Raw genomic sequence first — 12,892 nt, 5'->3', positions numbered from 1 at the left:
GGTTAGATTTGTCCTGCTTTTTGTGGATTGGGCATCCCTTGGAGGTTTTCCACATTGTCGGCTAGATACTAGTGTCAAAGCTGCACTGGAATGACTTGGCTAGCGAGGCAACTAGTTCTGCTGTACAGGTCTTCAAGACTACAATCTGGATGTTGTCAGCAGCCGTGACTTTCGCTGCGTCCAGTGTATTCAACTATTTCTTAATGACACACGAAGTGAGCCAAATGATGTCGATGATGGTGAGGACTGAGTGTGAACATCCATCATCCTCCACCTACAATGTGTTGTAATTTTTATTGTGTGTGAATTTTATCTTTTTATAACTGAAAACGCAATGGCGTTTGAAACAGTGATTTGGCCCAGTCGCTTTCTGCAGTTGCTCTCCCATCATGTCATGTATAATGTAATTTACATAACCGTGCTATTTTTTCTGCTATTGCCTTGTTAAATTCTTGTTCAGCATTTGGCACGTGTGTGTTTTAGAAATGTAGCTAGTTTTTTCATGCTTGTGTATTCTGTATGGATACTTTACAGCAACATCTTGCTTTTGAGTTGCTCTTTAATTTGTGTAAGTTCTTCTGGAACTATCTGTTAGGGACACTTGCTTGAATGAGAGCTCCTCTTTTCCCTCCCGTTCTCCATCACACAAATTAGATACATAAGAACATAAGAAATAGGAGCAGGAGTAGGCCACCTGGCCCCTCGAGCCTGCTCCGCCATTCAATAAGATCATGGTTGATCTGATCATGGACTCAGCTCCACTTACCTGCCCGCTCCCCATAACCCTTTACTCCCTTATCGCTCAAAAATCTGTCTATCTCCACCTTAAATATATTCAATGACACAGCCTCCACAGCTCTCTGGGCAAAGTATTCCATAGATTTACAACCCTCAGAGAAGAAATTCCTTCTCATCTCAGTTTTAAATGGATGGCCCCTTATTCAAAGACTATGTCCCCTAGTTTTAGTTTCCCCTATGAGTGGAAATATCCTCTCTGCATCCACCTTGTCGAGCCCCCTCATTATCTTATATGTTTCGATAAGATCACCTCATTCTTCTGAACACCAATGAGTACAGGTCCAACCTACTCAATCTATCCTCATAAGTCAACCCCCTCATCTCTGGAATCAACCTAGTGAACCTTCTCTGAACAGCCTCCAATGCAAGTATATCCTTCCTTAAATACGGAGAACAAAACTGTACGCAGTACTCCAGGTGTGGCCTCACCAATACCCTGTTCAGGTGTAGCAGGACTTCTCTGCTTTTATACTCTATCCCCCTTACAATAAAGACCAACATTCCATTTGCGTTCCTGATTACTTGCTGTACCTGCATACTAACTTTTTGTGTTTCATGTACAAGGACCCCCAGGTCCCTCTGTACTGCAGCACTTTGCAATTTTTCTCCATTTAAATTATAATTTACTTTACTTTTCTATTATTTCTGCCAAAGTGGATAATCTCACATTTTACCACATTATAGTCCATCTGCCAAATGTTTGCCCACTTACTTAGCCTGTCTATATCCCTTTGCAGATTTTTGTATGTCCTTCTTGCAATTTGCTTTCCCACCCATCTTTGTAAAATCAGCAAACTTGGCTACATTACACTCGGTCCCTTCATCCAAGTCATTAATATAGATTGTAAATAGTTGAGGACCCAGCACCGATCCCTGTGGCACCCCATTAGTCACTGTTTGCTAACCGGAAAATGACCCATTTATCCCGACTCTCTGTTTTCTGTTCATTAGCCAATCTTCTATCCATGCTAATATATTACTCCCAACCTCGTGAGCTTTTATTTTGTGCAGTAACCTCTTATATGGCACCTTATCGAATGCCTTCTGGAATTCCAAATACATCACAACTCTTTTAAAGGAGACAAATAAACATTAGGTCAAGTGACCCCTGATCTGGGGGATACTCCAAACATTTTCAAGGCCCTTTCTTTGTGTTTTTTTGGGGGGGGTTTTGTGTTTTTTTTGGGAGGTTTTTTGGGCAAAAAAATCAAAATTTTTTCCAAGTGCCCCCTATAAAAGGGGAGGGGGACACTAAAAACACCGGCAATTAAAACAAATTAAACTTTAAAACATAAAATGAAATTAAAATTTGGTTGCCGGGGGTGATGATGCACTCCAGTCCCTCCGGTGCCCACCTCTCGCGGAAGGCCGCGAGCGTACCGGTGGACACCGCGTGCTCCATCTCCAGGGACACCCTGGCCCGGATGTAGGCGCGGAAGAGAGGCAGGCAGTCAGGCTGAACGACCCCCTCGACCGCCCGCTGCCTGGACCGGCTGATGGCACCCTTGGCCGTGCCCAGGAGCAGTCCTACGAGGAGGCCCTCGAACCTACCCGCTCCCCTCCGCACAGGGTGCCCAAAGATCAGGAGTGTGGGACTGAAGTGCAACCAGAATTTCAAGAGCAGCCCCTTTAAATATTGGAACAGGGGCTGCAACCTCGCACACTCCATAAAAACATGGAACACGGACTCCTCCAGACCGCAGAAATTGCAGGCGGCCTGGGAGCCCGTGAACCGGCTTAAAAATTTGTTGCACGGGACTGCTCCGTGCACCACCCTCCAGGCCAAGTCCCCGATAAATAGTGGGAGGACTCCCGCGTAGAGTGCCCTCCATCGGGGACCCCCGCCTCCTCCGGATGGCAAGATGGTATGCCATGGCGTGTCCGGACAGCAGACGAGGATGGTAAAGTTGAGAGTGTGCAGGAGCAGCCCGTACAGGAAACCCCTCCGCGCGGAACTGAAAGGCATGGAGGGGATTTCTCCGAGGCGGCTCAAGTTGTGAGGCGCCGGCTCCCAAGGGAGGTTCCGGGGTTTGGCGCCGATGAGGAATTCCGTCCGGACGGGGGTCAGTTCGGACGGGATCTCCCCACGTGCTTGAGCCTCCTCGATGCACCTAATGGAGTCAGGGCCCAGAGCTGTTTTTAGCGACTCGATGGCATCGGCCGCGCGGCGGACGTTGGCCGAATTTAGGCAGCGTGTCTGGCGCCATCCAGCCCGTTCCTCCGCCATTGAGCAGGTCCCTGACCCTGGTCACCTCACCAGCCACAGCCCTCTCGTCCGACTGCCACCTAAAACCTCGGTCGTGGAGGTACGGATTCCCGAGCAGTGGCTCCTGCAGGACAGCCGCCACTCCAGCTGGTGGAGAGCTGCGCTTGGTGGAGACTTTGTTCCAGACCCTGGTGAGTTCCTTGTAAAAGACAGGCAGCTCCTCGACGGCGGTCCTGACGCCCCCCCAAGCTCACAAACAGGAGCTGCGTGTCGTAGTTGAGGCCGTGCTGCTGGCGGAAGAAATACGTCGTCAGCGCACGCCACTTAGGAGGGGGCTCAACGTAAAGGTATCTCTGCAGGGTCTGAAGACGGAAAGTCGCTAGCTGGGTGCTGACGCACTCCAAATACATCACATCCACTGGTTCCCCTTTATCCACCTTGCTCGTTAACATCCTCAAAGAACTCCAGCAATTTTGTCAAACATGATTTCCCTTTCATAAAGCCATGCTGACTCTGTTTGATTGAATCATGCTTTTCCAAATGTCCCGTTACTGCTTCCTTAATAATGGACTCCAGCATTTTCCCAATGACAGATGTTAGGCTAACTGGTCTATGATATCCTGCTTTTTGTCTGCCTCCTTTTTTAAATAGGGGCGTTACATTTGCGGTTTTCCAATCTGCTGGGACTGCCCCAGAATCCAGAGAATTTTGGGAGATTACAACCAATGCAGCCATTTCTTTTAAGACCCTAGGATGTAAGGCATCAGGTCCAGGGGACTTGTCCGCCTTTAGTCCCATTATTTTACCGAGTACTACTTCATTAGTGATAGCGATTGTAGTAAGTTTCTCCCTCCCTATAGCCCCTGGATTATCCACTATTGGAATGTTTTTAGTGTCTTCAACTGTGAAGACCGATACAAAATATTTGTTCAACGTCTCTGCCATTTCCCTGTTCTCCATTATTAATTATCTAGGGGACCAACATTTACTTTAGCCTTCCTTTTTATGTACCTGTCGAAACTCTTACTATCTGTTTTTATATCTAGCGCAACTTTTGTTGGTAGAAAGAAGATGCATTTTCAGAGTTGGCCAAGTGCAACTCTCCACACCACAAATACATGGCTAAAATATTTACAACACATATGCTACTTGGAATGAGTGATGTTTGGCTTATGTCTGGAATTGAGGAAATACCAGGGTAATCTGGGATCAGATTCTGAAGACTAACTTCACCCAAGCCTCCACCCACTACCCAACCATTCGCTGGAAAAGAGAAACAACTCCAATACAAGTATAACCTAGGAATAGTACATGCAATAGGAGCATGTTTGCTAGGCATTATCCAATTGTTGCCCTGGCCCAATTGATCTCTAATGACTTAAAAACTAAAGCAATTGTTTAAACTTGAAACCCATGTTGTTCCTATCTAATTGATCACCATGTTAAGAAGCTCAATGTTGGAATGTGAGCAATGTTGCATATATTACCCATCCTTAATTGCCCTGAGAAGGTTGCGGTGCGGCTTCTAGCAACTATTTTTACAACTAAGTGGCTTGCTTGGCCATTTCAGAAGGCATTAAGAGTCAACCACAAACTGTAGGACTGGAGTCACATGAACCAAACCAGATAGGAGTGGCAGATTCCCTTCCCTGAAGGACATTAATGAACCATTTTTTTGTGGCAATTGGCAGTTTTCATGTTCACTTTTCTTTACTGGTGCCAGCTCACAAGTGACCAGATCCATTGAATCAATGTCACAACTTGCAATGGTTGCAATTGAACACATGGCCTCCACTTTGCAACTAGTCTAGTGCCATAATTACGACTCTACCATGCCTATTCTCTATCTAAATCGTCATTGAATCGAAATGATTTAAATTATGTAAATGATTGAAAATAGAATATATTAAAGTGATGTGTTTTTGCATTATTTTGCAGATTGTTTATGTGGTCCGAAATCCAAAGGATGCTCTTGTTTCTTCCTTTCACTATCACAATATGGCCACATTCCTGGAGAATCCAGGCACCTTTGAGGAGTTCATTCATAAGTTCCTGGAAGGAAAGGGTAATTCTCTCTACCCATTAATTCATTCAATCATATTTGACAGGAGGACATAAATTCTCCATTTTTCTTTTAGTTGACTTACTCAACAGATTTGGTGGCCTGTCATCATTTATTTTAAGTCTGATCACATTTTAACAGCTAATATCCGAGTACAAAATGATTGTCTATAAATACAAGCTGTGCTAGTTCCAGATAATGTGTGGTGAAACAAAATTCAGTTCAAATAGCATATCTCAATTACTGCAGTCCACCTTCAAGCACTGCCTTTATTATGCTGGACAAGCGATGTACTTATTTCTTTGGCGGTTGGATGGTTTTGGAAAGATGTTCTTGAGTTTGTTATCCTCCTATAGTGTGATCTAGAGTTGAAGTTCTTAAGTGGTTTGAGTGCTTTGACAACAAGCTTTTATTTTAGTTTATATAGCAAATGATTCCTGAGAAAAGCAATATTTTGTATGTGTCTGACAACATTTATTAAATGATCTATTTTTTTCCTCCTCAAACAGTAATGTTTGGTTCCTGGTTTGACCATATTAAGAGTTGGTTGCTTGTAAAGGATCAGGATAACATTTTGTTTCTAACTTATGAAGAGATGTTGCAGGTATGTGAACATTTTGTTTTGTTTCCTTTTAGTGCCTTCAATGTTACAGCTTGCCATTCCCTCTAGCTAGGAGGGGAGGAAAGTCTGCCCTTTTAACTGTCCAACATCTATTTTAATAGAGTAGGACTGTTCTTAGTTTTAAAGATGGAGTGCTGTGCACCACAAAACTGTTGATTGAGGGTATCTGAATCCAAATAACTGATAGAATTGAGGTTCATAATTCGGGTCTTGTGCTGGAAGTCCAAGTATATTACTAGAGGTAGTGCATTCGATCTCTAATTGCACAGCATCATTATAATAAGACTTGAGTTTTGACTCTTCTGTCATTTAATTTAATGCAACCTACATTTTATTTAATATGTAACATGCTTGGTTCCCAATAACTATCATAGGTGAAGTTGTGTAAAGCACCTTTTATCAATGTTTCACATTAAATTGTAACATTCCTTTATTCCTTTAAATTGGGCTTTGTATTGGACAACAAACATTCATTGGTAAACAGAGCACTGGCCTATACACAGAAAGATAAATGACTGCAGTGGGGACAAATATGACAATATAAAAATATAATACAACACATATCATTTTCATATTACAGACCTTGAAAGCCATATGTTGGGATGATGTGATGTATGGGCTTCATGGCATAATGCATAACGATATAGTCTCCAGTCAATCAGATAAACTCTTGATTTTTGACTAATATGTCCTTGCAGCCCAGAGAGATTTGACCAGTTCACTTAGATTAGAGGTTTTGATAAATGGAAGACTATAATCCACATTCTTGTATTTTGGCATCAACGGTTTGAGCAATTTACTGAATAGCCTCAGTGAATCCCATTGGTGTTAGCACGAATAGCAGAGATGATGATTGTTGTGTGATGCCCCAAATTAAACCCACTGATAAGGATTGCTACTGAGTGTGCACTTTAACACATCAAATCTTATTTGATCAAGGAAGAGCTCAGACATGAAACAGGTCCATTATTCATTCCACGCCATATACCTAGTGAGGCAATTCGCTCAGAACTTTATACTCTGAAGTGTCACAGCAAGAATGTAAACTTTTACACTGAAGAGGAGCCATATCCTCAAACTAGTCTACAAGATTTTTGTGCTATTACTGTCTGTGCTTGTTGTTCTTGCAGGAGGAAACGCTCTTCCCCTTTTGTTTTGGTATTGATAAATGATTCCAGGGCTTTCACCTCCACTTTGTGTGAAGAACTTCTGACATCAGTCCTCCTTTTAAACCTGTGTCGCCTTGTCCCATTGTCATAGTTTCATTTGAAGCGGGGTTCCAGATTTACCTCTTCTATACTGTTTACTATCTAATATATCATCATAAGTTACCTCCCATCATCTCTTTTAAGAACAAAAAGCCCCAAGTTTTTCCAATCTTTTCTCTTAACAAAGTCCTCCAATGCAAAATATTAACCTCATGGTTCTTTGAACTGCCTCTAGTGCTTCAATATCTTTCTCAAGTGAGTGCCAGTGCTCACTAGGAAATGCTTTCAACTTGCCTAAACTCATTTCATATCGGAATATTCTGGAGCAGATATGAAAGAACATGTTCACCCTCTTTGAGGGCTAAATTCAGGCCAAGGTCTGAGCTGAAAGGGCAATTGGCTAATTTCCTCTTATGGGCTTACACTTACTGCAGGTGCAGGGCAGATCCAGTGATGTACCTTGGGGGCAGCCACAGGGCAGTAGTGGGGGCAGAGACCTGATGTAATGGATCACTGCTCCTGGGAAATGTTGATTTCACATGCACTGCAAAGAGGAAAATCCTGTCAACCCACTGCACCATCCAGTCCTCAAAATAAACTTTTTTTTTAATGCAGTTTATCCTCCACAAAACATTCTCCTACCTTCTTTCCCAAGCTGAGTGCACATTAACTTTAACAAATTGTTTCTGTCACTGTAGTGTAGACTGTCTCTTAAATTATTGAGCACTTTTACCTGCGGGTGAGAATTTTACACAGTAAGGAGCTGGGGTAGATCACATGATTTCAAATATGAACACTGCCTGTAATGCACAGAATGAGGGGTTTATCCAATGTGGAGCAGGAGAACATAAAAACTCTTCTGAAGATATTTACTCTTCACTCATCTTTTTAAACCTAGAAATGCACTGTTTTAAACTTGTTTTATTTAAAAGGTGGTGATTCCTGGGGATTTCTTAAATAATATCTATTTTCTTGCAAAATGTAATTTCAGGAAAAAATCCTAGCTTTTGAAATGAGGCCAACTTGAGAAGGATAAAAGAATTGGAGCTGTTTACTCATCTGTGCCTTGTTCATGTGCTACTTGTACTACAGATAATTACATTAGCATATTTGAACTCCATTATGTGAATATAATGGAGTATAGTACAGCATATAGTACCTCTTTCTAGGTTCTAATCAGTGAGGATATTTTTCTCTTTCCAATTAACATTTGGAAAATATTTAATCTTTGTACAAGCTTTAATCAAAGCAAATGTGTGGTGTAGTTGATTGGCCAATGATCATGCGAGAAATTTTAAAGGAGCAAAACAAACTTATTTTCAGGATATGCGAGGTGTTTTGGTGAGACTTGGGGAATTTCTGGGAAAACAACTCGGTGACGATGCGATTGAGACAATTGCGAATCAAAGCAAATTCAGCAACATGAAGCAAAACAAAATGTCCAACTACAGCTTTGTACCCAAGGAACTGATGGATCAAAAGAAAACCAACTTTTTAAGAAAAGGTAACTTGGAAAAGATTTCTTTTATATATCTCAAGGCTTTTTTTTAAAAGCTGATGTTGCTACATGTGCAATCTCATAGAATGGTAAAATCATAGAATGGTTACAGCATAGAGGGAGGCCATTTGGCCCGTGGAGCCCATGTCGGTTCTCTGCAAGAGCACTTCAACTAGTCCCACTCCTCCGCCCTGCAATATTTTTTCCTTCAGGGATCAATTCCCTTTTGAAAGTCACGATTGTGTCAGCCATCACCACCCTCTCAGGCAGTTCATTCCAGATCCTAACCACTCGCGAAAAAAAGTTTTTCCTCATGTCGCCTTTGGATCTTTTGCCAATCACCTTAAATCTGTGTCCTCTGGTTCTTCACCCTTCTGCCAATGGGAACAGTTTCTCGCTATCTACTCTGCCTAGACCACACATGATTTTGAACACCTCTATCAAATCTCCTCTCAACCTTCTCTGCTCTCAGGAGAACAACCCCAGCTTCTCCAGGCTATCCATGTAACTGAAGTCCCTCATCCCTGGAATTATTCTTGTAAATATTTTCTGCACCCTCTCTAAGGTTTTCACATCCTTCCTAAAGTGCGGTGCCCAGAATTGGACATAATATTCCAATTCGGGCTGAACCAGTGTTTTATAAAAGTTCATCATAACTTCCTTGCTTTTGAATTCTTTGCCTCTATTTATGAACCCCAGGATCCCATATGCTATTTTAACCGCTTTCTCAACCTGCCCTGCCACCTTCAGCGATTTTTGCACATATACCCGCAGGTCTCTCTGTTCCTGTAAAATTGTAGTAATCTCAGGATTGCTGCTACTGCCACGTGCTAGTCAGAGTAGGAATCGCAGGATAGCTCAAATGAATATGTGGCTTGAGGAGTGGTGCACAAGGGAGGGATTCAAATTCCTGGGATATTGGAACCGGTTCTGGGGGAGGTGGGACCAGTACAAACCGGACGGTCTGCACCTGGGCAGGACCGGAACCAATGTCCTAGGGGGGGTGTTTGCTAGTGCTGTTGGGGGGATATGGCAGGGGGATGGGAACCTATGCAGGGAGACAGAGGGAAGTAGAATGGGAGCAGAAGCAAAAGATAGAAAGAAGAAAAGTAAAAGTGGAGGGCAGAGAAACCTAAGGCAAAAAGCAAAAAGGGCCACATTACAGCAAAATTCTAAAGGGGCAAAGTGTGTTAAAAAGACAAGCCTGAAGGCTCTGTGCCTCAATGCGAGGAGTATTCGGAATAAGGTGGATGAATTAACTGCGCAGATAGCAGTTAATGGATACGATGTAATTGGCATCACGGAGACATGGCTCCAGGGTGACCAAGGCTGGGAACTCAACATCCAGGGGTATTCAACATTTAGGAAGGATAGACAGAAAGGAAAAGGAGGCGGGGTGGCAATGCTGGTTAAAGAGGAAATTAATGCAATAGTAAGAAAGGACATTAGCTTGGATGATGTGGAATCGGTATGGGTGGAGCTACGGAATACCAAGGGGCAGAAAACGCTTGTGGGAGTTGTGTACAGACCACCAAACAGTAGTAGTGAGGTTGGGGACAGCATCAAACAAGAAATTAGGGATGCATGCAATAAAGGTACAGCTGTTATCATGGGTGACTTTAATCTACATATTGATTGGGCTAACCAAACTGGTAGCAATGCGGTGGAGGAGGATTTCCTGGAGTGTATTAGGGATGGTTTTCTAGACCAATATGTCGAGGAACCAACTAGAGAGCTGGCCATCCTAGACTGGGTGATGTGTAATGAGAAAGGACTAATTAGCAATCTTGTTGTGCGAGGCCCCTTGGGGAAGAGTGACCATAACATGGTAGAATTCTTTATTAAGATGGAGAGTGACACAGTTAATTCAGAAACTAAGGTCCTGAACTTAAGGAAAGGTAACTTCGATGGTTTGAGGCGTGAATTGGCTAGAATAGACTGGCAAATGACAATTAAAGGTTTGACGGTGGATAGGCAATGGCAAACATTTAAAGATCACATGGATAAACTTCAGCAATTGTACATCCCTGTCTGGAGTACAAATAAAACGGAGAAGGTGGCTCAACCGTGGCTAACAAGGGAAATTAAGAATAGTGTTAAATCCAAGGAAGAGGCATATAAATTGGCCAGAAAAAGCAACAAACCTGAGGACTGGGAGAAATTTAGAATTCAGCAGAGGAGGACAAAGGGTTTAATTAATAGGGGGAAAATAGAGTACGAGAAGAAGATTGCCGGGAACATAAAAACTGACTACAAAAGCTTCTACAGATATGTGAAGAGAAAAAGATTAGTGAAGACAAACATAGGTCCCTTGCAGTCGGATTCAGGTGAATTTATAATGGGGAACAAAGAAATGACAGACCAATTGGACTAATACTTTGGTTCTGTCTTCATGAAGGAAGACACAAATAACCTTCCGGAAATACTAGGGTCTAGCGAAAAGGAGGAACTGAAGGAAATCCTTATTCGGCGGAAAATTGTGTTAGGGAAATTGATGGGATTGAAGGCCGATGAATCCCCGGGGCCTGATAGTCTGCATCCCAGAGTACTTAAGGAAGTGGCCCTAGAAATAGTGGATGCATTGGTGATCATTTTCCAACAGTCTATCAACTCTGGATCAGTTCCTATGGACTGGAGGTAGCTAATGTAACACCACTTTTTAAAAAGGGAGGGAGAGAGAAAACGGGTAATTATAGACCGGTTAGCTTGACATCAGTAGTGGGGAAAATGTTGGAATCAATTATTAAGGATGAAATAGCAGCGCATTTGAAAAGCAGTGACAGGATATGTCCAGTCAGCATGGATTTATGAAAGGGAAATCATGCTTGACAAATTTTCTGGAATTTTTTGAGGATGTAACTAGTAGAGTGGACAAGAGAGAACCAGTGGATGTGTATTTGGACTTTCAAAAGGCTTTTGACAAGGTCCCACACAATAGATTGGTGTGCAAAATCAAAGCGCATGGTATTGGGTGTAATATACTGACGTAGATAGAGAACTGGTTGGCAGATAGGAAGCAGAGAGTCGGGATAAACGGGTCCTTTTCAGAATGGCAGGCAGTGACTGGTGGAGTGCCGCAGGGCTCAGTGCTGGGACCCCAGCTCTTTACAATATACATCAATGATTTGGATGAAGGAATTGAGTGTAATATCTTCAAGTTTGCAGATGACACTAAACTGGGTGGCGGTGTGAGCTGTGAGGGGGACGCTAAGCGGCTGCAGGGTGACTTGGACAGGTTAGGTGAGTGGGCAAATGCATGGCAGATGCAGTAAAATGTGGATAAATGTGAGGTTATCCATTTTGGGGGCAAAAACGCGAAGACAGAATATTATCTGAATGGCGGCAGATTAGGAAAAGGGGAGGTGCAATGAGACCTGGGTATCATGGTACATCAGTCATTGAAAGTGGGCATGCAGGTACAGCAGGCGGTGAAGAAGGCAAATGGCATGTTGGCCTTCATAGCTAGGGGATTTGAGTATAGGAACAGGGAGGTCTTACTGCAGTTGTACAGGGCCTTGGTGAGGCCTCACCTGGAATATTGTGTTCAGTTTTGGTCTCCTAATCTGAGGAAGGACGTTCTTGCTATTGAGGGAGTGCAGCGAAGGTTCACCAGACTGATTCCCGGGATGGCTGAACTAGCATATGAGGAGAGACTGGATCAACTGGGCCTTTAGACATTAGAGTTTAGAAGGATGAGAGGGGATTTCATAGAAACATATAAAATTCTGACAGGACTGGACAGGTTAGATGCAGGTAGAATGTTCCCGATGTTGGGGAAGTCCAGACCCTGGGGACACAGGGCCCAAGTTTCCACAAGAAAAAAAAACGGGCGCCCCTCCGAGCTGGGCGCCCGTTTTTCGCGCCTAAAACGGCGCCTAAAAAAATCCTCGGTATTCTCCACCGACTTGCAGGTCCTGTGGCCCTCGGCGCAGCCGGCACGAGCTGTGGGGGGCGCGGAGCCAGGTCCCGGCGCTGAAAACAGTGCCGGGACCTCTGCACATGCGCGCTACAGTGGGCACGCAAGTGCAGTCGCTCCAGGCACCGAACTGTGTGGGAGGGGCCCGAAGCACGCAGCCCCTAGCCCTGGCCCAATGGCCTCACTGGGGCTGTGTGAATGAGGCTCCTCCCACGCCCAGCTCCTGCTCCCCCCCACCCCCGACCAGACCCGACACCCGCTCCCGCCCCCCTCCTGCCGACCAGACCCGACCCGACACCCGCTCCCCCCCCCGCCCCGACCGAGACCCGACACTCGATCCTGCCCCCCTCCTGCCGACCAGACCCGACCCGACACCCGCTCTCCCTCGCCCCGACCCGAGACCCGCTCCCCCCCGCCCCGACCGAGACCCGACACCCGCTTCCCCCCCCCCCCCTCCCAATATGCTCAGTGTGTTTAGTGATTCTGCAACTCCCGAGATCAAGTCTCACTATGCTTTTCGAATTTTTGATTTTGATCCCCCCCCCCCCTCGCCCCGACCCGAGGCCCGCTCCCGCTCCCCCC

At 44.4% G+C, this 12,892-nt stretch overlaps 2 protein-coding genes across 2 annotated transcripts in view; one reads left to right on the top strand and one right to left on the bottom strand.

The window, feature by feature from the left end:
* LOC139226861 (uncharacterized) overlaps positions 1-7,622 on the bottom strand; it is a 139,550-nt gene extending 131,928 nt beyond the window's left edge. Inside the window, exon 1 of the mRNA XM_070857956.1 lies at positions 7,539-7,622. The gene's annotated coding sequence lies outside the window, so the exon portion shown is untranslated. The remainder of the gene's footprint in view (positions 1-7,538) is intronic.
* Positions 1-12,892, top strand: part of LOC139226863 (sulfotransferase 2B1-like) — a 39,802-nt gene that overhangs the window by 20,552 nt on the left and 6,358 nt on the right. The window contains exons 3-5 of the mRNA XM_070857957.1: positions 4,943-5,069; positions 5,576-5,670; positions 8,220-8,400. Of these exons, the coding sequence (XP_070714058.1) occupies positions 4,943-5,069; positions 5,576-5,670; positions 8,220-8,400 (403 nt within the window). The remainder of the gene's footprint in view (positions 1-4,942; positions 5,070-5,575; positions 5,671-8,219; positions 8,401-12,892) is intronic.

Source organism: Pristiophorus japonicus, chromosome 16 (genome assembly GCF_044704955.1).
Source record: "Pristiophorus japonicus isolate sPriJap1 chromosome 16, sPriJap1.hap1, whole genome shotgun sequence".
Classification (NCBI taxonomy): Eukaryota; Metazoa; Chordata; class Chondrichthyes; family Pristiophoridae; genus Pristiophorus; species Pristiophorus japonicus.
The sequence above is the reverse complement of the archived record's forward strand: the minus strand, read 5'-3'. Positions and strand labels throughout refer to the sequence as shown.